We start from the raw sequence: 25,281 nt of genomic DNA, 5'->3' as shown, positions 1-25,281 counted from the left end.
AAACACGCTGTGAAGTAGGTGGGGCTGAGAGAGCTCAAAAGAACTGTGACTAGCCCAAGGTCACCCAGCTGGCATGTGTTGGAGTGTACAGGCTAATCTGAATTCCCCAGATAAGCCTCCACAGCTCAGGCGGCAGAGCGGGGAATCAAACCAGGTTCCTCAAGATCAGAGTGCACCTGCTCTTAACCATTACACCACTGTTGCTCCAGACAAGAAGGATATTGACAAACTGGAACGGGTCCAGAGGAGGGCAACCAAAATGGTTAAAGATCTGGAATCCATGCCCTACAAGGACCAGATTAGGAAACTAGGTATGTTTAGTCTGGAGAAAAGAATTTGAAGGGATGTCATGATGAAGAGGGAGCAAGCTTGTTTTCTGCTGCTCCAGACAAGGAGTAATGGATTCAAGGTACAGGAAAAGAGATTCCACCAAAACATTAGGAAGAATTTCCTGATGGTAAGGGCTGTTCATCCGTGGAATACATTGCCTCAGAGGGTGGTAGAGTCTCTTTCTTTGGATGTTTTTTAACAGAGGCTGGATGGCCATCTGTCAGGATTGCTTTGATTGTGTATTCCTGCATGGCAGGGGGTTGGACTCAATGGACCTTGTGGTCTTTTCCAACTCTATGACTCTATGATAAGCAACAGACTAGAACTTAAGGAGGGGAGAATACAAAAGTACACTTGTAATAGACTGTCAGAACATGTGTAAATGTTTAGATGAGCAAAATCTACATGACAGTTGTACCCACCTCTAGAGAGGTGCCGTGTGCAGTATTAGTGCTGGGTGCAAAGAGAGTAACATGTTACGTGGACTGCATCCACACATTATTATATGTTGTGCTATTGTTTAAAATGCAGACATTCACAAATGGATCAGCTTGTCCACACAGGGAAATCTAATTGAGAACAACTGCTATAATTTGATGGTAACAAAATTTCCACTGATAGGAGAATGCAGCCATGATGTCACATCACAGTAATCTTCCAGTTTGGATGTTCAACATACTGAACACAGAAATAAGCGAAGAAGATGCTGAATATTTTAAAGTGGGGCAAAGCTGAACTGAAACAAATTTGAAGAATCCAGAAGAGAGGAGCAAAATGACTCAAGAAATAGTAAGGAGTCAAATAAGGTGAGGAGGGAAGAAAGGGAAACAAAATAAAGACTCCCAGGCCTGGAAATAACAGAAGTGTCACGTGGTTGAATAACAGGAGGACAGCAAATGAACAAAGTTGGAAAAATTTACTCTCTCTGTGACTGGATAGATTAATGTCTACAGAGCAGGCAGCAAGACATGGAAAAGAAGATAGGGGCTGTTGGAGTGAGGATGTAATTAGTAGCCTAATTTAGGAAGAAAAAGAAACTGAATCTTCTTTGTACTGGTATCTATTTCCCCTTGATCGAGACTGGCTAAGGCTTTAGGTACTGTGCTCACTGACAACGGGACTGAACATTGCAAGAAGGTAGCCTACAACAGAAACACACATTTCCTCAGCAAATGCATTCTCAGCCTACAGGAAAATACAAGATTACTGGTATTATTGTGTCATGCACAATGACATCAATTCAGCACTATTCTCTGTGAGTGAGTGAGTGAGTGAGTGAGTGAGTGAGTGAGTGAGTGAGTGAGTGAGTGAGTGAGTGAGTGAGTGAGTGAGTGAGTGAGTGAGTGAGTGAGTGAGTGAGTGAGTGAGTGAGTGAGTGTGAAGTGAGTGTGAAGTGCTGTCAAGCCACAGTGGCCTTATGGCGACCCAGTAGGGTTTTCAAGGCAAAAGGCACAGATGGTTTGCTGTTGCCTGCCTCTGCAAGGTATTCCTTGAGGGTCTCCCATCCAAGGACCAACCCTGATTAGCTTCTGAGTTCTAACAAGATCAGATTAGCCTGGGTAGTAGTAATATGAATCAGCACATATTCCAGCCAGCTTTCAATTCCATTTTTTTCTTTTGGTTCTTTGCACTTCATTATATGACTACTGAGAGTTTTCAACTGGATACTGGTGTGTGTGTGTGTACATACGGATGCTCAGTATGGCATTCAAGAGACTGTGGAAGCTCACTGAGGACTGGGACACTTCCAGCTCTCAGCCATGACCCCTTTAAAGGAGACAGTGGCCAAGAATATGAGAGGCAGGGCTGGCACAGGAGATGGGAGCTTGGCCCTGGAGAGCTTGTAGGAGTTCTCACAATGGGCTTGGATGGCCATCCTGTCCATGCAGAGACAATCCAGGTGCTGTCTATCAGTTGGAGCATCCTGATGTATGCCTGGTATTTCTAAGCATGCTGCTTTCACCACCACTTCAGTTTCACAAACATGTAGCACTGACAGTAGGTGGATGAGTCCCACCACTGGCAGAGGCAGGGGAGGCAGAGGGAAGCACCATTCCAGGGCTGCCTCACTGTGGCCTACAGAGAGAGGGGCCTACTGGTATATTAAACATGGTGGACTGGGGGCCCCTGCAACCCAGCCTCTCTTATGGTCTCCCCCATTTACCTACCCCATATCCCCGCATACTGCTCTTGATGCTTGACATCCCTTGTGGAAACAGGGAGAGGCAGGATGAGACCAGGAGTCCTTTGGCTTCTCACAGTGTTTTGCACCACCTCCACATTCTCCTGTGTTTGGATGAAAAGGCTTCTGCAACATCTTGCAGGTGCAATGGCCACTGCCAGACTAACTAGACCAAGGCTGAGAAGGTGCTGCTGGATAGGTTGGTGGTAGAACATGTGAGAACTCCCCTAGTGATTGCCAGGCCCAGCTCAGCCACTGCACACTGCTATGCCTTCTGGAACTTGGCAGCAGAATCAGTCTCTGTCATGGGACATGCATCTGGGTAGAGTTCTCAACCCTGAAGTGCTGGAACAATGCTTCTGGCCCCTGCTCGGAAATGTAAGTGTGCCCTCATGGCCCAGGAGTGGTCCTTAGAAATGGGCAATGATGAAGGGCCTTCCTGAAGCTGAGGACATCATACTAGCAATCAAGCCCCTTGTGGTAGTGGGTGACTGAAGCATCGAGGTATGCAGTAAATGCAGTGAATATCATCCCCCCCATCCCTGTGGAAGACACTCCCTCTGCTTCCCCCAAATCCCTATCCCTTGCCGGGATGCTGTCATGGGACCATCAATGGAGTTACTCCAAGAAGGGAGGTGGTTGAATGGCCAGCACCTCAGGGCAGCCAGGAACCAGCCATGGGGCCCAGAAAGGAGGGGTCCACTGCCAATGTGACTGCTCCATCTCCCTAGTTGGGGTGCTCATCTCAGATCACGCAGCTCCATAACCTAGGAGGTCATAGTCCCCTTGTACTGAGCCAGAAGGAGATAGAGGAGATGGAGTTCAGCCATGCTGCTGAGGTGGGGGGGGGAGAGAGGTGAGGCAACTGTGAGGCTGGGTGGTGGCCCCTGAGCAGAATGTAACTTGTACCTATGTGGGCTGATTCTCTGTCCCCCCACCCTGGAACCCTTTCTCCTGACACTTGCACCTGATGTTATGGATCACCTCCACACCCTGACCTCCACAAGAGGAGCTGTGGTGGCCAAACCAGTTGTCTTGTAGACACTGGGCAGAGGGAGTCCCTGGGATCATCTGTTAAGGGTGAGGCCATGCAGTGGACTGACTTGACATCTTCATAGTCAGCAGAGTGGGACTCCCTCTCCCTCAGCTCTCTAATCTGTCCAGGTCATTTTGAATTCTGTCCCTGTCCTCTGGAGTATTAGCTACCCCTCCTAATTTGGTATCAACTGCAAATTAGATTAGCATGCCCTCTATTCCATCATCCAAGTCACTGATAAACATATTAATTAGCACTTGTCCCAGGACAGAACCCTGTAGCACCCCACTAGTTACTTCTTTCCAGCATGAAGATGAGCCACTGGTGAGCACCCGTCAGTCAACCATTATAAATCCATTTAACAGCATTGTCTACCCCACATTTTACTAGTTTGCAAGAATATCAAGGGGCATTACTGAAATCAAGGTATGCTACATCCACATCAATACTCTTGATTCCCTCCATCATCATAATGGTCTTCTATTTTCAACTTTGACAACTCCTAATGAGGTCCTCTTTTGCTTTTAATCACTTACATCTTTTGATCTTCTCCAATCTTATTCTTCAACTGCATTACCATGAAATGTCTCCCAGTGGCAAAAGTCATCTTTTTAACCTTCACTCTTCTTGTCCTCTTTTCAACCTTCTACAATGTGCTTTATGACTTATCCTCTCCTAGTTTTTGTCCTGCATCTAAAATTCATTTTTTTAATTTACTCATATTTGTGTTACCTGTAGGTAACCATCCATGCATATATCCCTTCCTATTTGCTTGTTCCATCCTCTTTTACTAACTGCTTTTATTCATGGTCATGCATTTGATCACCCCTTTTAAGATGATGCTAATGCCAAGATTATTTAAACTTTGGAACTTATACTTTTGTTAAATTTGTCTGTATCTCCTGCCATTACCTTCCCTTAGAATTATTGGGCTTTCTTCAGATGGAGGCAAGAATGCTCACTGGTCACACTCACATCATTGTATGAATAAAAATAAAAATGTAAATGGAGTCCATAGTGAAAGTTGCTTATGTTTCCTCACCGGTTTAATTTCCATATTACAAAAATCTTTGTGGCACTCTGGTTTGAAGTTACAGAGCACTGACTTTTCTGACATGTCTGCATTTATTGCAGATGATGTCTTTCTTCTACTTATCCCGTAGCCTAACATCTGAGATATCTGATATTTGTTGTATCTGAGCCAATGGATCCAAAGAATAGAGTGTATGTACTCCATAGGCTTCCTGTGCTCAATGATGGCTGCTTCTATCAATGTAACCACGTTGAACAACAGGACAAAAAGAAAAAAATATACTTACTTATTGTGTAATTGAAGCATCCAACCATCTTGGCCACAGTAGGTGTTTGAGGGATGTTAATATCCAGCAGCACTTTCTTTAACCTAAGGACATTTCATTTGTTCATTCACATTATACCATGTCTTTCTTTTCCTACTGAAGCTTATATTTCATATACCTTTAATAAAAATCATTCCTTCTCAGATCAAGATGATCTGAAGTGCAGCTGGCCATAATGACTGTGGTATGTTTGTGGGCTTGCATACATACAATGCTTCACAGTATGTCATTCTATAAAGCCTTACTGAGCATGGCTAGCTCATGCACTCAAGATCATATTAATGAAACTGGCACAAGAAGGCCTTCAGGTCTATTGTCAGAATGTCTGACTTCTGAGAACCTCAAATGGATCTTGTGCTTTGATAAATTCTGCCATGCTGTGCATAGATTCAGGAAACCATTTTGTGATGAGTCCGTATGATGCATTCTGGGTCATCTGAATGGGTCAAACATGCTGTGTGTTCAGTAGTCATTTGTCAAGATTCTGTGACATTTTTTTCTAACATCTATTGTAATGTTTAGATGAGCAATAATTCAGTGTGTTATATTTGAGCTAGGCCAGCAAAATGTGCTAATATTGAGAACTGTTTTGCATAGCAAACTGGTTCAAAACCCTGCCAACTTCATTAACGGGCAAGTCACCCGCCCTGTCGTTCTTCCTTTTTTTAAAGCCAACCTAAATAGGGATGTCCCTTGTAATTCCTTTATCATTGTACCTAATTCTGAACTGGGCTATAGAATATGGATTTTAAAAATCCCCACAATTGGGCCAAGGAGAGACAGGGCAAAATCTGGAATCAGATCACGCAGCTCCATAACCTAGGAGGTCATAAAAGAATACACTGGGGGTATGAAAACCCAAATAATAGAAGGAACATCTGCAGCTTTAAGAGAGAAATACTCATTGAGATAATATGCCACTGTATTCTGAGACATCAGTGATGATTTTGGCAGGTGCTGTACATCAAGCCTACCAAAGTTTAGTTTCTGTCAGTCAAGGGAACAACTGAAAAAGATAAAAGATGGCAGGGGGAGAAAGAAGTAAGAAAAGAGAAGAGGCTGCAGGAACTGCCAGTGGAAAGGAAAAATAAATTATGTGAGGAAGACAGATACAAGGAGGAAATAAAATGCATTCACTGTGACTTGGGACCTGCCAGTGTTTATCTAGAGTTTTTTTTTTTTGGGGGGGGGGGGGGGATTATTGCAGAATGTTGAATGGAAACCCAACTCCTTTGGAGCATCCTGTTGGACAGCGCGGTACTCAACAGAGACAGCAGTTGTGGGCAAAAAAACAATGCTAAGTAGTTCCTTGAAAGGGACATTATATATACAGCTTCTTGGCTGAAGGAGAAAAGGGTTTTTATTTCCATATGAAACAGGAATTATTGTTATCCAGAAAGCCTGTCCTTTTGTATTCATTTGAGCTGTTTCTACTTGAATGTTCTTACTGGATATTTAATTGTTGTACCAGTTGGATTATTAGTTGCTTTTGAACCCATTCAAGCTGTTTCCACTTAAATATTCTTATTGAATATTTCATTGCTGTACTGGTTGGATTACTACTCGTTTCACTGTATATGGTTGTTTTTGATTGCTGTTTTGTATCTAGTTGCTCTAGATGTTTTCTAGTACTGTATCTCTTGCTCAGGGCACCTGTTGAGCTGTGCCTGCAGACCTTGTGTTTAAATTAAAGATAATTCTCCTTTGCCAATTTCCTCTGCATTTTCACAGCCTTCAGGTTGTTCCTGACACCAACAAAATGTAGAGGGGGTCAGGGCAATAGCACTATTACTACATTATGACAATACAAGTGGAAAATGTTTTTTCTTGGCTCTCCCACTCAGAATCTGAAATGTTCTTGAAGGTTTCTCTTCCCTTCCGCTAAGCATTTGCCACATTTTCACCCATTCACATGATTTTTGGAAATCCTTCTGGAGATCTTCACAGTCATCCTTGGTCTTCACTAACCTGAACAGTTTTGTGTTATCTGCAAACTTGTCTACTGCACTGATCACCCCTAATCCCAAATCATTTATGAACGTATCAGACAGCATTGGGCTCTACACTGATCCTTGTGGGATCCTGCTGCATTTCTGATCTAATCCTCAGCCCAACTAAGACGGATGGCCTTGGTGGAGTTCCTGGCCTGTGCACATACCTGAGTACTTCAGGTTCTACTGAGGTGTTCACTGTGTTCTAGTGTACTTCCCTAAGAGTGATAAACCATGAGAAACTTTCCTTTACACCTGTGCTTCACCTGCTAAATGTTCACTAATTAACATTAATTGTCTCTTGTCTGCCCTGGCATCATGAAGCACATTAAACCTGCCATTGGAAATCACAACCAAGTGGCCTTATTATCAAGACCCAATTAGGAACAAAATGCATGCTTCATTATCTTGTGACTTTTTTTTTGTTACTGTGAACTTAATTAGAGTTCAGATAATCCTAAAATGCCCTGTTTCTCTCATGCTGTGATGGGGATTCAACAAAAGCCTTCTACACTGATTTGCAGGGGTTTTGTGTATCCCAATATTTTGAAGGCATGGAGCATAAAGTTGGCCTGCTATTTCAATACATCTATGCTGTGATGGCATAGCAGAGGGAATGCTGCCCAGTGAATTTTTGCGGCCTCTGTCTTTGGACCTCGTGGCCTCTGTCTTTGGGAAATGTGAAAAAAAGGAAAATATTATAAACGTCTAGAGTTTACTGTTTATAAGCTCCAATACACAATTAGGAAATGAGACAGCAGTAGATTTTCCCTCTTGTTTCTTCCTTCCTCCTTTGCATCCTTTCAAGCTTGCCTTCCAGGAGCAAACTGGGAAGTTGAAATGGCTTTGCTGTGCTGCTGGCAAGTGTCAGCTGCAGCATGGTCAGGCAATCCAGGGGGCACAGTAGGCAGAGGTGTGGTCAGACAGTCCAAGGTCGAGGCAGGCAAAGGTATGGTTAGGCAGTCCAGAAGTCAAAGCAGTTTGGGAGTTCAGACAGGCAGGCAGGCTGAGAACAAGTGGCGTACCTGCAGAACATGACATCTGGGGCAAGTACTGAAATTGTGCTCCCCAACAGCACCCTCCTCCCAAAATTTCATCCTTGGAGAGGGCAGAAGGAAAGGGTGTCCTTAACCTCTTGCCTACCTCGGTGGGGGGTGAGCAGACAGGCAGCAAGGCAGTGAGTGGTGGGCAGGCAAGTAGTGGGCAGGCAAGCAGCTGGCGGAGGCTGGTGGGTGGGGGCACAGGGGGGAAGGGGCAAATGAATGCACCCCCATGTGACATTCAAAGGTGGCTCTGTGTCTGGTTCAGCATTCCCTGGAGGCTGCCTCATGACATTTGCTGTGCTAGTACTGCAGGACCCTCATCTTAGCAGTACCAAAAGTGGCTCACCCATTTCTTTCTTTCACAAACCGCCAGTAGTGCAGGAGGAGGCAACTGGTGAGCTGACTCTGATTATCATTGCTTCTGAAGGCACTGAGCAAAGTAGACCCTGAGATGTTAGCAAGTTAGTGGGGCTTGACTCATCTTGCTCCTGGCCACCAATGACCCATAAGGGCAACAGTCCACCAGGAAATTTCCCTGTATGTTAAATGGCCAGTCTATCCCTGTTCCCTGCTTATGAGAGGCAGGGCAGATAAAAGGAATAAGGATGCATAGATGAAAGAAGTGTTCACTACTTCATCTCCTATGTCAACCACTAATTTGAGTATGCAAGGGAAATCTCTGGCTTGCAACCCTGCAAACCTTAAAACAGATAAAAGGAATCAGTTCCTGATTTACCTGGAGGAAAAAAGATAAACCATCCTGCCAAAATAACTAAATTAAAACGAGAAAAGGCACATTTTGGAATTAATAACTCAGCAGTTGAACTGTAGGCTTGTACAAATCTGAAGCTGCTCCTGCTGCCCTGTTCAATTAATTAGACCTTTCTCCTAAAGGTAAATGCCCCACTATAACTGGCATAAAATATTTCTATGTATAGCATATTGGCTGGTTGAAGAATTAGTCATCCACAATATTCATCATTACATATGTATGATTAATTAACTTGAACTGGAATTAGCAAATGGGAAATCACTTATCAAGCAGAGCTAGGACTTAAGGCCTTCAAGTTTCAGCTTGGCCCTGGACTCCCTATAGGAAACAGAGCATGTGATTAAATTTTGTTTGTTCCCATTCCTGTAATTCAGTTACCAGAAATCAGCAACTTTTTGGTGTTTGGAAAATGTTCACAACTGCTTAATGACCATCTATTGCAGTGGTGGCGAACCTATGGCATGGGTGTCACCCCACCCCCACACATCTAGGCTGGCCTGGGCCGCTGGGCTCAATTATTAGCATTAAACCTAAGACCTGGTTTTGGGGAAGCAGTGTAGGTAACCCTGTTAAGCGCTATTGAACCCACTGATTAAACTCACTGATTTTCATGCGAAGAACTAAAGCGTGATCCTTTACCTGGGAATAAGCTCAATTGCTGGCAATGGGGTTTGCTTCTGAGTAAACCCTCCTAGGGTTATGATTCACCCGTTGGAAGAGTTGCATGGTTGCTTCAAAGCAAAGCCACTGACTACCACCAAGCTTACTCCCGAGTAACACATGCCTCGGAGCCAACCGTTTTTTCTAAACTAAAACTAAAATAAATTGCGGTGTTGGCACTTTGCGATAAATAAGTGGGTTTTGGGTTGCAATTTGGGCACTCAGTCTCGAAAAGGTTCACTATCCCTGATCTATTGCTTTCCAAATAATGCTGTATATGTTGATTCCAAATAACTAACAACTAGAGTTATCTATGTATTTTTTTGTTTTGTTTTGCAAAGCTCTGTTTAAAAAGAACAGTGTGTTCTTTAACAAGCATTATGTTTCTTAGCTAATAAATATTACTTTATAGGAATCCCACGTTCAAGCAAAGTATATAACTAGAAAAACACAACAGAGTTTGAAGGAAGTTGCAATAATAAAAAACTACTGAGAACATGTTCTTTCTGGGGGCAGATAATTAAACTGTACCAGCCTGATTTTCAGAAGTCAAAGGCACTCAGCAGTTCTGACTGACTTTATTGTGAACCATGATTAGTCATCTCCATTGAAATCCAGCCTCCTCCTAACTTTGATCCTCCAATATGATTTAAATTTTACATTAACTAACCACAGAGGCATGCTTGTTGCCATTGTGGTCTTGATGCTCAATGCACAAGTAAGGGACTAGCCTTATGTGTTCATGGAAAACTTTAATAGAACGCAGTGAAATAGCAGATATAGTGTGCTACACACATTGGTCTCTCTTGTTGACATAGAATTAAATCTAGCTTGGTGGATATTTATGGAAGCGTCTGATCAAAACTATTCAAATGTCATTATTTTTAAATGAATTTAAACAAGACCATAGCAATAAATGCTGCAAAAAATATGAAAACAACACAAAGAACTGCAGGTAATTACACAACCCAGTTCTGGATTCATCATTTTGCTGTTCTTGCTTTGAGTTGGCAAATGCTTCCTCAACTGCTTAGCAGGATTTATCTTCAGAAGGAATGTCTGTGGAATTACAGCACTAAGGAAGAGTGTCTCATATTACTCAGCTGTAATTAGCATATATGCAAAGGGGAGTGTGTTTTTTTCTTTCTAAGAAGATCTATGGAGATCACCCCACAAATTACCAAGATCATCTGTTTCTGAAAATATTCTACTTGTGGTATAGTCCACAGGAGAAAGCTGGGCTGAATTATTACAAACAGTGACTGCTATAATGGAAAAAAAAAGGATTAGGATCTACCTGAATCTCTTGCCAGCCCCATTTTGCAGAGGAAATGTTTCATCCTTTTGGGTAATCCTTTTTTCTCTCTCTTTTTCTCTAATTATAGGGCAAACGCTATAAAAACTCCCTGGAGACAGTGGGGACACCAGATTCCAGCCGAGGCCGCAGTGAAAAGAAAGCCATCAAGTAAGTCTCAGGAAGAGCAACTGATCTGGAGGTGCTGCCTCAGATCACAATAACCACTTGGAAGAAACACCTCTGAAATGCACTGGTCATTGTGCCTCCAAGCAACTCTGTGCCTACAAAACTTCTGCATCTGTTTATCTGAGTGGCCCGAAACACATATGCTTATCTCTTCCTTTCTCTTTCTGTCACATTTTTCTGCTCTGTCATACCTAAAGGGCCACACATTCCCATACCACCTTGTGCATCTCAACACATAATAGTGCAGTTATTTGCAGTCTTTCATATATCTTCAAATATACCTTAGACATGCCATGGTATTTCCAACCTGGACATTTTCTAGAATGTTCTCACTTCCTGGTGCCTTGATATTTCTTATTCCAACATTCAGCTTTCTTTGCTATCCTAAATAATCATAAAATTTTTGTCTTTCATAAACAATATTATTCCTATTATTCATACCTCTCCCACATCCCCACCCCCAGTATCCCACAGTTGACCCTTCAGGTGTATCATTGTTTCCCATGAAGTCACAGACCCACAAATTCAATACCTCAAAAACATTTCTATCCTTGTTACATTTCTGTTGTCCCCCTTCCTCCCATCCACCTTGCTACACATCTGTCTATTGACATCTCCTTGGGCCCATCCCTGAACTTCAGAACATTTCAGAACCTCTTCCCATCCCAACAAGCGTGACATCAACAGAAACCAACTGCCCAAGAAATTGATCAAAAATTGCACTGCTGTCTTGTGTATAGCCATGCATACTTCATAATTCTAGTCAGAACAAAGCCACAACCTTTTGCTTGTCTCTGAGCAAATGGTAAATCCCCTGGATTGAACAGGAACAATTTTTTTCTCCTGGCAATTTATAGGTGATTGCAAACCCTAATTAACTACCCCACAGCTTTTCTCTGGTACTCAGATTCCTGACAATCAAGACCATGCCTTTGTACATCTTCAAGAAAAATCAGTTTTGTCTGTTCCAGGCATAATGTTCAGCCACATCATCCACTTTTGATCTATTTTTAAAAAAAGAAATCACATGTTGAGACAAGTCTGTGGGATGATTCCAGGTTCTTTTGCTATTATACATACAAAAAAGGTTTTAGTAAAACCCTATTTTCTCCCTGAGGGGTATGGGCCCAGGCCTATTATGGTATTCCATGTAACAGAACGCTCTTAGTTGTCCCGTGACAGACTCAAAGCTTTCTCTTGGGCCTTATCAAGGGAGGGGGGGGGGGGCGGGGCAGAGAGCAGGAGTTAAATTGCCTGTAGTTAAATTGCCTGTTTGACCATGGAACTGGCCTGACCAGGATTTGAGTTGAAAATGAATCTTCATTCAGTCTCATCCTTTCTTTCCTATTACATTAATTTCTTAGTGTGAGATTATATGATCCCTTTCTATATGAATATGGCAACATGACATATTTTTTCCTATTGTCCTTTCATGGTTATCATTTTTTATAAATTAACTTGCATTTATGAATGAAATTTAACCTCAGGAATGATTCTTGCTTCCAAAAACCAGAATTCAATACCAGTTTCACAGCTGGTGTTTTGCTTACTGCGAGCAGAACATGCTGTGGGTTGCCAAACCTCTTGCCATCCCCCCCATCTCCCCACAATCATTCTCAACCATGAGACTGTTTATTCCTGGGGTCATAGAATCCACATACAGTAGTAGTCATATTTCTTTGGGAGGCTGTACTGGTGTAAGGGAAAGGGGGTGAAATCACTACTTCCTGTCCCTTGTGGGAGTTGAGCTCTGCCAAAAGAGAAGGGTGCAATTCTAACCCTTCCCTCTCCCAACTTCAGCTTTCTAACTGGTGCGATTGCTATTCCACATGTCTCCCACAAAGCCAGGAATAAATTTTCCCAGGATCAGAAACGGCTGCTGGAGAGAGGGGGAAGCAGGCACAGTTAGCCAGCCTTGCCCAATTCTCTCAAGGTCCTTGTGCTGAATCCAACCTCATACTCATACAACTCATATTTGGTTCCCTCTGCCATCTGGCTATGCATTGCCATATCTAATTTTTAAAAAGGGCTCTGTGGATATTTGTTCCATGGAATTCATTGGAGTCCATTCTTGAGGCTCAGGGTATTTTGAAATGAGGGACACTGAGTTTGCCCTAGGAAGCTGTGGCAATCTGGTACAAGGGAAGTTCACTCAAAAGTGTATCTCCTCCTTCTGGGTACAAGGAAGCCCATGTGGTGGTGATACTTAAGTTAATGGATTGGTGACATTTGTTTATGTCTGTGAACATGCGTGTGCTTGCTTGTGCATGCATCTATGTGATTTGCCTATATATGTTCATAATGTACAAATGGGTGCTAGTGTGTACATATTTGTGTACTGTCATATGTGCACTTCTACGTATACATGTGCATGTGAGCAGGTGTGAAAAAATGATTGCTTGTGTATATATACAATGATTGTCTCTAAATACCTGGGCCTATCACTAATTTGAATCTCTTGGAAATCCTGCCTTCACTTAGCTGAACTTTTTGGGAGCCAAAAATATTGGCTGCAGAGTTCAAAGGTCATGTTCTTTGATCAAAAGTATTTAATGCTGACTGTTGTCTCCCTGCTGTCCTTCAGACCAGGCAGGTAATGTATACTCTGCTGTCAGAAGAGACCATGAATGAGAATGCCTAAGTGTCCGCCAAGACCGCCAGAAAACAACAGCTTTGAGGTCTTTCTTCTCATGAAGAAGTGTTGGTAGGCACTGAGACTGTAGCCAACATGCGTATGGAAAATCTGAAATCCTCTTCTCTTCACTGTATCTAAAAAATGTTCCTGTCCTCAGTGCCCCTAATTACATTGAGAGAGAGCTCTATAGTGCCTCTGAGCCAAAGGCAGGTGACATAACAGGAAAAAGACCAGCAGTATATACAAGCAAGAGTCTTTGTCTCTTGCTTTTACTTCTCTACTTTTCTACCTCCTTGCAACATTTTCCTCCCCATGTCCATTATCTAGCCTCTATGAATTAGGTTTTTGCTCCCTGGTGAAATGTAGCAGCGCTTTAGTCCAGGCTTTTCATCTCCCCTCTTTATAGGTCTCAAGAGGCAGGTGGGAAGGCATTTCATCCCCAAGCTGGAGAAGGCCAAGGATAGTTAATTAGAAGAAAAGGGACTGAGTGGACGTAGCCTGGGAAAAAACCTTTGATGTCTCTAATAAATGTGCCATAGAACCACTTGACTTCAAAGGCCACTGTTGTCAGATCTCATGAGCTGTGAATCAAGTACTGAGGAGACATTGGAAGCCCTCTAAAAGGAAGAAGAAGAAGAGTTTGGATTTATATCCCCCCTTTCTCTCCTGTAGGAGACTCAAAGGGGCTTACAAACTCCTTGCCCTTCCCCCCTCACAACAAACACCCTGTGAGGTAGGTGGGGCTGAGAGAGCTCTGAGAAGCTGTGACTAGCCCAAGGTCACCCAGCTGGCATGTGTGGGAGTGTACAGGCTAATCTGAATTCCCCAGCTCAGGCGGCAGAGCAGGGAATCAAACCCGGTTCCTCCAGATTAGATACACGAGCTCTTAACCTCCTACGCCACTGCGTAGGTTTAGTGAGGCCGTAGATGATCACAAAGAGGCATTGTGAGCTCCTTAGAGCTTCTCATCAGCGGATGGCCTCCTGCCAGAGGCAGATCATCCTCCCGAGCTCCTTTTGCATAAGTGAGCAGAAGATCTACACAAGGACAAGCCACATCCCTTGGTCTTCCTTTGAGCAAGCAGCAAGAGCTTTCTTTATCATTAAGGCATGAACACCCTGGTATAGGATGATGGCTTAGAATCTGAACCTTGGTGAAATTTTGCTCCAATTCAATATGTCTCAGAATGATTTTCTTAAATTTAGATTCAGTATAAGAAAACATGAGCTTTTTTTACAAGTGCTAATACTAAAGTTCTTACAAGTTCTTCAGCACCATTTCTGGTACCTTGCAGGCTTGGTGGGAAAAATCTGAGTAACACCAGTGTCCAGTGTCTCAAAAGAACTGTCTCAGGATATATATTTTTGGTTGTTTCTTAGGATATTGCTATTGCTCTGTTTGCATGACTCTGTAGTATAATCTGCAGAGAATGTTGAAGATATTCCACTTCCCTAAGTAGTGGATCCAGCTAGTGTTGAAGACCCCAGGCAAAGATTTCAATTTGTTTTAGAAACTGTGCTAACATTGCAGTTGATGTTGCACACCCCTTCTTCATGGGAAGAAGGCAGGAATGAAGGGAGGTGAATAATGAATAGTGCTTGCAAAACCGCAGTTAACTTTCCCAAGAGGATAATTGGACACAAGAAAGCAAAGTGTAGCATCATTTGATAGAAACATCTTTAACCTGCACTCCATCTCTCTCTCTCTCTTTCTCTCTCTCTCTCTGCCAGCTTCTGGAGGTGCCTGCTCCTGTCTTTCTCCAGCTCTACCTCCTGTTTTCACCTGTCCCTCTGTGTGTGCATGCGTGTGTGTGTGTGTGCGCGTGCGTGCGTGCGTGCGTGTGCATGTGGATGTGAGGCACAGAGCTTACCTTCCACAGGAGAAGAAATCACCGCTCTAACCTCGCTGCCTCTCATTTGGGTTAGTTTTTTTTCCTTCCTCCCCTTGCAGGAATTTAGATTCTCTTTCTTGTATTTCCCCCTTTTTTTTCCTCCCCTCATCACCGGCTGATCTAGTGATCTAGACAGAGACTTTTGGAATAACAATGACAACACAGTACAGCAGAAATGGAGCTCCTACCCTCCCAAGGAGTTTATACTAAACATATCACCTTACGCCCCATATGGTGATCCACGACTTTCCCTCAAGTGAGTCTCTCTTTACCTGATTTGATCATATATAGTGAGTATATGCGCATCCTGCCTCCCACCTTCCTCCTCCTGCTCTCCCTTTCACATTCCTCTTTCTCCCTATTCCACCTCCTCCTCACGCACCCCACTTCCCCCATGGACAGATGGCCATGGAGACGAGCAACCCCTCCTGCCTTCCCTTCCTCCCTCCCCACTTTTTAATTCAGTGGTTCCCAACTACCAGCCAGTGTTCTGGTACTGGTACATGAAGATTTTTCTGACTGGCTTCCCCTCCCCCTTTCTCCTTTTGACTACAATCTTGTTTCTAAGGAAACAGTGAGTGTTCTGAGGTGGATTCACTGGTAGTGGCTCAGGCTTTGGGCTAGGCCTCAAAAACAAAATGGCTGCCTTGCATAGTTGGGTTGATCCCAGTAAGTACCTGGTGTATTCAGCCAACTGAAAGAGGAATACCGGGAGGCATGTCATAAGCCACTGCAGTGCTCTTTCCTCAGAGAGGCCTTGACTCAAGCTTTCAACCTGCTAGGCTTGTGTGATGTTCCCAATAAGTTGAGAACCACTGCCTTAAGCAGCTTACTGAGAGAGGCCAGCACCCTTCTCCTTTCTCCCTTGGTCCTTTTGGCTCTCCTACCCCTCACCCCCTTTTCTGCAGCACAGGATGGGGTTGCCCGTTTTGGTCACCCTCTCAGCGTGTTTTCTGCATCTGTACTGTGTGGTGATGGTGGTGGTAAGCTCTCTCACTAACATGGCTTTTTTTTCTCCCTTCATCTGCACAGTGCCTCTCCTAACGGTCTTATCCATTGTTCAACCCTGTGTTGTCTATGGAATAAAATAACTTTGGCTGCCATCATAACTGCACAACCAAGCCAGTGCTGCCTGCTATCTTTGCCTGGGACAAAGGCTATCCATGGCCCTTTCTTTTGCAGTGCTGATGTCTCTCTTTCTCTCTGTCTGTCTGTCTGTCCCTTGTCTGTCCGTCTCTCTCTTTCTCTCTTTCTTCTCTTTTCCTCCCCTTTGTGCAACCTCCTTCTCGCTGCAATCTGCCTCCACCTTCCTTTTCTGCCATGCCCTAGTGGCTCATTGCTATCAGGTACAAAGCTGGCTGCCTCAGCCACGTCAGGGTTGGCAGGGGAGCGAGAAGGACGACATGGGGAGAGGCAGCAGCTCCGAGAGGACGGCATGAAGAGCAGCGTGTCTGCCCAGAGCGAACCCAGCATTGGGAAGGCGGGGAGAGGCCGATGGCAAACGTTGCAGAGCCACCTAGCATCAGGGAAACTCAGCCTATCCAAGTGAGTGAGAGTACATCACGGGCCTGGTCCTGTCTCATGGCCCGGAATTGCAGCTAGGAGTGTGTAAGAAAAATAATAGCCCTGCTACGATCTTTGTGCTGAGTCAGACAAAAGCAGGAATGCAAAGGCCCTGGATGTGACACCCTCATGGAGAGGACAGCTGTGATCAACAAGAACAGTTCAGTTGTGCAACTGCAAAAACACAGAGCTGCATTTCCCACTCCTGTTCCACCACATCCATAATTTTTCCTGGGAACAGTCCTGAGAGTGTGCAAGTAAATAAATAAAATAGGTTTACACTATTTGAAATTATTCCTCAGTGTAAAAGGTTAAAGCTTCATTCAGTGTCATGGCTTAGTCTCCAAATGACCATGTTCCTGGGGCTGCTCGGCTAGCCTTTCCACTCCTCTTCCCAGCCAGCAGTAGTAAATATTCCCCAGCAAAATACTTCCCCCCCCCCCCCCCAGTGATATCCTTCGGAGTTGTAACAGAAACAACCTCCTCAAAGATTGGTCCCAAGTTTATGCATCCCAGATATTTTGAGGGGAGGGCTAGGTGTGATTCTTCTGTTTCTGCTATGGATTTGTGCAACGAAAAAAGGAGGACAACTGATAATAATGATAATGATAAAATAGTAAACGGCTTCTAACAAAAAGCCATTTTGCTACTGTTTCTGCAGAATAATATTTATTGGTTATAAGACATGTACGAAATTGAGACAGAATAAGCCTTGCCTGTATTTTAATGTATAAAAATTTGGGGGAAATAAGCACATAAAGAAGGGGAAAGAGAGAAAGAGCAGAGAAGAAAGGTTCTGACTCAGATTCTCTGGTAACTTTTAAGTACATTGTTTATAGGCACATCAGAGCCGGCCTCTGGACTGGATCTAGTTGGGATGCCCCACTGAGTATTCCATCTTCAGCAGTGAACACAAAAGTAGATGCTACGCAGCAGACATACTGAGTAACCATGCTTCAGAGTACACATGCTCCAGGGAGATGCTGGATTCCTTTAGAAGTGTGAGTCTGGAATGTGATTCATTCCATTCCCCCAGCCCTGCTTTTTTGGTAGTCGCAGCAGCTTGCAATGTCCTGAGCAGTATGATTCAATGATCGCTTTTTAGGATGGCTGTTCATTGACATCTCCCGTTAGGCTTTCTAACTCCATTTTGAGTCCAACTCTCACTTTTGACTCTGCAAGGATTCTAATGTAGCTTTTAAAAACGGCACTGGATTTAGCAAATGATAGTCTTCCTTCTACTGTTTGCCCTCTTCTTGAAGCCTGGAAGCCATCCTGTGTCACATTTTTGGATATATGCCCAAAGTCTGATGACCTACAATGTGGCTCTCATTTAAAACCCTGTTTAATGACAATCTCACCTTTAGCAACTAAAATAGGAACAAATAGAGTCCTTGTGACCTGGGCATATACAAACCTTGGGGAAAATATTGATCACATGCCCTGTATAAGTCTCTCATAAGTGGCACACTTGCAGCTCAGGTAAACAGATTAAATCCCTTTAATCTGTAGTCTCATAGTACCGAACTTTTCAAAACACCACTTCTAAAATTTTCTGTAAGGATTTTTAAAAGCAATATACTTGTGCATTAATCCTTTCAAACTGCTATATTATCTTGTTAGTGAATAATAATTATTGTTCTATTTTTTAGCTAGCAACGGCTTTTTAAAACATAAGTGAAATAACAGAAAATGTGGCTATGATACAAGAAAACATACATGAAATTCAATTTCCTCACCTCCTCCTTCCTGATGCACCCCAAATGTTCCCTGAAGTGCTGCTTCTGGGGAGCACAGGTTAGCCATGGGAATGGTAGGTTTGCAAAAAATATCTCCCCACCCGCACCCCCGCCGTCCATTCAGTTAGCAGAAATCCTCTGTGGGATCCAACACAATGTCTTTAAATATACTCTTTAGAGTAACTTGTGTATTACAGCATTATGTTTTGCCATCTAACAGGTGCTAACCAGAGATTTCTCCCAAACTCTAAAATGACCTAGCTAACATTCAGTCTAAAATCTTCCACCACTGCCACTCCGCTTTCTCATCAAGCATATACAAATGATTATCCCAGAGAATGTGTAAGACAGTTGGGAGTGACAACATCTGTTAAGAATATCCACATTATTTCTGGCTATGAAATCAACCCTAGACTAACCCTACACTTTGAAGCATTTACTGATTTAATAAAGCTTTGTGTTTAGTAAATTGATCTGTAATGCATCCCTCATAATGGAAATTATTGTGACGTAGTTGTTCCTGTATTTGGCATGTGTGTTTCTTTTGTGGAGAGCTACTTTGCTTTGTCTGTCTGTCTGAGACAGCTCTTCTGTTTGTTTGCCCAATCCCATTGTGATAGAAATTACAGGTAAAATAAGGGAACTGCAGATCCCAGACAGCCAGGTGTGGCTGGTATAGTCCTTTCAACACTGGGACAACTTCCCACACAGCAATTATCCTTGATAGAAATTTTTAAATTCTGCTGGTTTCAGGCCTACAGGAGCCAATTTTAGTTTCCTGTGACTGAGAGGCTGAAAATTGGACTAATTTAGTATTTGATAGAAAACTAAAATGAGGTCAGTTCAGGTAGAGGAGGCAGTGGCTGGGAAAGACCCATTTCTGTTTCAGGCCTGATAGCCAGAGGGTTGCACTTAGAAACTCGGTACATATCTAAGCAGACTCATTGATTTTAGATGTACACAGAAGTACAAAAATAATTTTCTAAGGCAGGAAAAGGGGATGGATCTCTTTGCTTACACAGGTTTTCATCGTCCTTGTCTCTTTCACTTTTTCTTCCTCTCTCTCTCCCCCCTCCCAATTTTTTCACCATAATATACAAAGATAGAACTTTGCCATTCCATCCCTGGCATCAATATTTTATGCTGCTTTTGGTGGAGGCAGGTGCTCACTCTGACTCAGTTTAGAGCTGCAGCAAATGAGAGATGCTAGAATCTTCTGTCAAGAGCTACTTGTTTCCATGCTTTCTTAGATCTGTTGGGTAACCAGATCTGGTTATTTTTTTAAAAAATGATGACAGAACTGCCTGTGAGCATTTTGTGACTACCAGCCCCATATGGCTGCTCTAGAGTGACTGCTGCTATCAAAAGCTCAAGCCTGAAAGAGCAGCGGAGTTTGGATACAAGCAGAGATGGTGAACAATAAGACTTGCGGGTGATGACCTGACTGTGCACCTCTGTCCTGTCACATGTCCATTTGTCCAATCAGTGATTGCCCATCTCTGTGTGATACCCCACCATGTCCCTCAGGGGTATATATCAATCACTGTATGACTGCAGTGCCTCTCATATATCTATCCATGACAAAGTATATGCTTTGTCATGGATTTACCACCATGGCCCCTACTTCCCTAAATTTAGCTTTAACTGCAGGCTGGGTTGTTCATAAAGGGAGGAAGATGAAAGAAACCAAATTCCATGGCATAGAAGAAACAAATTCTGTGCTCCAAACAAGTTATGCAAATCAATAAAAGTCTGCAAATTTGTACTCAAAGTTTAAACCTGACACCTGTGTTTCTGCAAAATTAAAAAAAATTAGGACAAGAATTGAGAATAACACCAGTAAGAGGCAATAGGATTTGAGGGGTATGGAAAGGTAGCTGGAGATCATAAGGGGGAACAGATGGCTGTGCATGGGACAGTAGCTAGTAATGCCTGTGAGGTTTTAAATATTACTGCACAAATATATGAGCTAACTGCCCATTTCTAACTGAATAAAGGCTGATATTTTCAGGTATCTAAATCCTGTGCCACACGTCACCTGGAGTTTTACAAGCGCTGACTAGAAGAAGATGAACCGGCCTGGCTATGGGGGACCTTTTTCGGAACTACCTGCATGCTTCCATGTGTGTTCATGGCCGTGACCGGTCCTCTCATGTCTTTGGCTGAATGGCTTTTCATGTTTGGCATTGTCTTTCTGAATGGGTGTTAACCCATCTGTTCTGTATAGTTAGCCATGGGGCTCTGTCGTGTCTTTTGACAGCTCTCCGTATCTCTGCACTGCACATGTCCTGTCCTGTACTTATTCACAGGTGACAGGTCTTACCTAACAAGGAAGTCTCTCATGTGTATGACTTTGTGGTCACCTTACTTCCCCCCGCCCAACATTCAGCCAAGAAGCTACCTACTCACTATATTCAAATGCATATACTAGAACTCCAATACTGGGTGGTGGTTTGGAGCTTTTCTGTTTTGGAAAAGTCACTTCAGAAGGAGTGACTGACTACAGAACAGTGTCAGGAGAAAGGGGTATTTAGCTGTTCAGGTGTTTGCCATTTCCCTGCTCCAGATTGCCTTTTCAAAAGTCTTTCCCCCATACCTGTGAAACTTCCCCTTCCCTTGTCACTTCTGAGCCATTACAAAGTGGCTTTTCTGAACAAAGCAAACGACACTGAGGTAGGGGCACATGTATTAGTTACTTCCTTACAATTTTAGTTATACATCTAAGATGTTGATAAACATTTCTCTGTGTAACGTATGAAATGACTCAAAGAATTTAGTTTTATAAGTTTGTTAGCGACAAAGAGTTTCATCTCTTTGAAATCCTCGAGACAGTGGTAGCAAACGGTGAGGATGCCACCTACTAAGACTCAGGCACACCTAAAATATCAAATCTTGACTCAAGAGCTTCTATAAATTCCATCCGTCTTGGGAGGGTGGAGGACATCTTGAGTCCAGCCTTTCCTTATTCTTATGGGCTGTGATGCTGTTTCTGAAAGCAGAACTAGATGTCATGGCAGCACGCAGAACTGGATGTGACAGCAGTCATAAAGTAGAGAGAGCAGAGAAATAATTTGAAGCAGAAATGTGAATGCTAAGAGTGGTTGGGGAATCTCTCCTCTGCCTGACATTTCACATGCACACTTTCATGTACACAGAGAACCCTTTCCCCAGCCTCTAGTTCCTAAGCTGCACCAACACATCTTTGGATATTGCATTCTCTTTACACTGTAGCAGTCATCTGCAGCCAGATTTTACTGTGTGGACAAGGCAATCCAGATGCAAATGATTGCTATAGTATATTAAGATACAGTACCAAATGATGTGTGTATGCAGGCTCTGGTTGTGAGCCAAGACTGGAATTAAGCCCAGGTAGGAGAAAAATGGCCCAGGGAGATCGGTTGCAAGCAGTGAGTGGAGGATCAGCACCCGTCCACTCTGTCTACTTTTTTTTGTGTGAGGAATTAACCATTTAGTTACATATCTTTGGGAGTAACTGCCATATTTTCCATCTTCACACCGTATTTGTTGAACTTCCACTGAGGATTTCTTTGTGTGAATAACAACCACGGCAGCTTCTGGGAATTTTATTGAGAAGCCATCCCTTTTTGCCCTAGCAATCTGCAGGCCAGAAACTGTTGCCATAATCTATTAAATGACCTCAATAGTGTGATTGTCCCCTTTTATGAGCAGGTTTCTTCATCTTTAATGGATGCATGCAGGGTGAAGATACATCAACTGGCATGCAGCAGCATTTCTGTTGTGGTCTGGCTGTTAAAAGGACACTTAATATGGGGAAAAATATTTGGAATAGTTGTGTGCCTTTGAAGGACAATGCTACCTGAATTCCCAATGAAAGAAGGAAGGTTCTGAAAAACCAATTGAGCTCTGAAGCATGCCTTCATCTTGGCCATTGGTCTCTCTGAAATCATTCCCTGGGCACATAAGAGCCCCTAATCTCACAACCACTTCTGGGAGGTGTGTTGAACCAGCCAATGAGGAAAGTGTTTGTTGGACATTCTGCTTGTCACTGGCAGCAGCACAGGCACCAAGGGATTTCTCTGTGTAAAGCAGCCTAATTAGTTCTTAAATTAGGACTATCGTGCTGAACATCCTTACAAGTTAAGGGCAAGAAAGAGAAGAATTCATTTCACAGGCAATCACACACTGATCTCCAAGGCTTGGAGTTTATCTCTGGGAAAAGAAAGGCCAGCAAGATGGCTACAGGGCAGGGGCCCTATTCTGCGAGAGAAGTAGGTGAGGGGCCACAAAGGACAATGTGCTGTTTCCCAAGGTGTCTGGCAGAGAGAGTGCTGTGCTGGGGCATCTTCTCTCTAATTCTCTGCTTTTCCTTCCTCCAATTTTGCCCCCTCACCTTCTTCTCCTTTTTCTCCTTCCCCTCGTCCTTTACCTCCCTAAGTTTTGAGGATTCTACCATGTCCACAGCCACTACCCTTGAGTATATCCCCACCTCAGCAGGAGACCCGAAATGTCAGCGCCCGCACACCCTTATGCGCCAGCAGAGTCTCCAGCAGCCACTCAGCCAGCATCAGAAACCTAACCACAGCCAACCCACCACCAGCCAGAGTCTGGGTCAGCTGCAATCCCACACCGGCTCCTCCACCGGTGGCAACCCTCGGGGCTGTCGGAGTGGGCAGTCACGGCAAGGGATCTCTGCTGGTGCCAAGAACAGGACAGCTGGTGGACGCAGCCGTTCCAACCCCGGGAGCTGGGACCATGTGGTGGGGCAGATACGGAACCGAGGCATGGATATGAAGTCTTTCTTGTAAGTTTTTGTGATCTTTTCTCTTTTTTTCTGTGTGTGTCTCAAACTTGCTTATGATTCACTTACTCCTTATTTGGTTCCGGTGAATTCCCAGTAGTTGGCACTAAAGGTAGCAATGTTGTAAGCTCCTGTTGCAGAACAGCTAACTTCTTTTTGTGCCATCAAGTTGAAGCTGACTTAAGATGACCCCACAGGGTTTTCATGGCACAAGACCCAACTAAGCTTAAAAATCGGCATTTTGCCTACATGCTCCATGTTTCTTGGCCTGGAAGAGATCTTAGGCACCACAAATGGCTAGTCTCAGACCCATACTCAACTCTTCTAACTTTCAGTTTTGAGGAGAAGAGGGGAGTCTCTTGCTGTCTTTGTTTTGATCGGACTTTTGCTCTCTTTCCTTCCTTGCTTGGAATTATGCTGATCATGTCTTTATTTCATAATAACATTTAGTAGAGTCTCCAAATATAGGATTTGTTTTCTCATGTATTTACCCCCCCCCTTGTTACCCTATTAAAAAAACTTTTATTGAACATATGCTTTCTCCTAATTTTAAGGTCTGTTCCACCTTGGCACCCTGCCCTCTTAAATTGGGGCACACTGTAATCTAAATGGTATTATTTGAAGGGTTGGATTATGATAGATCCAATCTCCCATTTAAAGGCTGGACATATTGACCTTCCAATTTATTCTTACTCGCCATGATATATGGGTGGATTCTTGTAGCTAAGGAGCATAGACTTCTGTATTAGACAAGCAATAGCGGGTAATGTGAGATCACATCAAAATTATATGTTGGTGGAAACTGCAAATAAGAGACCCATGGCTTTTTGGAAAGGGTGAGAACTTTGGAGGGATTTGCACCTGATTCAAATCCTTCTTCTAACCTAGCAGTCAAGCCCTAATTTTGCCTCTTTGGCATAAAAAGCAGCCTACGGATTTAGGGAAAGATTTCTCTTCCCTTCTTTTTGGTTTACAGTGAGGTTTCTTTACATCACTGCAAATCTGACAAGCCCTCCTAGAAAGAGGTGATTCTTCCATGCCCCTTCACAAGCAGGTGTTTGGTCTTCTTATCCATGAAATCCATGCCTATCAGCCCTTCAGATCCATCTTGCTGTGATCTGGAAAGGCAGCTTTGTCAGAGCTGTTTGAAATGCATGATTTTTAATCTGTCTTAAGTACTTTGCCTGTTGGTGACAGCTTCTAAATTTCAAGCACCAGGGGCTAATCTGAAGCCTTTGCTGTCATCTTATCTAGGAATGTCACTTTTACTTATTTTCTGCAATGGGAGGGGGCACACTATGCCTTCTTTTGCCTTAAATACTATTTTCCCCCCAGTATGCTGAGGGAGACCATGTTCAGAGTTGGGAAGAACAGTTTTACTGGGCTAGATATCTGCCATAGGACTCAATATTGGGTTAGAGAGGAAAATTCCTAGCTCAGTGGTAAAAGAATAGCACGGGTGGTAAATGTTTTTTCTTCAAGTGTATCTGTTTATTACATAAGAGATTTAGGAGCTACATTGCTGAATAGCCAAATTCAAAGTAAAACTATGTAATTCCTTTTATTAAATAAACCAAAACAACACAATATAGTGGGCAAGCTCTGGTATTCCCAATAACTTTTCATCGGGCTGGATGTTAAAAAAAATGTTACTGTTACACACTTTGCCATCAGTGGTATTCCACCAGCACTAATCCAAGATTTGTATCCTGCTCCTGTCACAAACTATTTCATAGAGAAGTAGTAACTTTCTTGTGATGACTCATGTGAGCATGAGCACAGCTAAAATGAAGGTCATAACTAGATGATACATACCTA

The 25,281-nt window shown here is 43.3% G+C and overlaps 1 protein-coding gene across 11 annotated transcripts in view; it reads left to right on the top strand.

Annotated features, from left to right (window-relative positions):
• Positions 1 to 25,281, top strand: part of SYT7 (synaptotagmin 7) — a 287,146-nt gene that overhangs the window by 188,153 nt on the left and 73,712 nt on the right. For 2 of the 11 annotated variants that reach the window (XM_048484269.1, XM_048484268.1), the window contains exons 3-6: positions 10,758 to 10,837; positions 15,506 to 15,637; positions 16,711 to 16,926; positions 23,101 to 23,466. In XM_048484269.1, the coding sequence (XP_048340226.1) occupies positions 10,758 to 10,837; positions 15,506 to 15,637; positions 16,711 to 16,926; positions 23,101 to 23,466 (794 nt within the window). Of the gene's footprint in view, positions 1 to 10,757; positions 10,838 to 15,220; positions 15,230 to 15,505; positions 15,638 to 16,710; positions 16,927 to 23,100; positions 23,467 to 25,281 lie in introns of all 11 variants that reach the window. The other 9 variants (XM_048484276.1, XM_048484275.1, XM_048484278.1 and 6 more) reach the window with 7 other exon arrangements.

This window comes from Sphaerodactylus townsendi, linkage group LG02, assembly GCF_021028975.2.
Source record: "Sphaerodactylus townsendi isolate TG3544 linkage group LG02, MPM_Stown_v2.3, whole genome shotgun sequence".
NCBI lineage: Eukaryota > Metazoa > Chordata > Lepidosauria > Squamata > Sphaerodactylidae > Sphaerodactylus > Sphaerodactylus townsendi.
The sequence above is the reverse complement of the archived record's forward strand: the minus strand, read 5'-3'. Positions and strand labels throughout refer to the sequence as shown.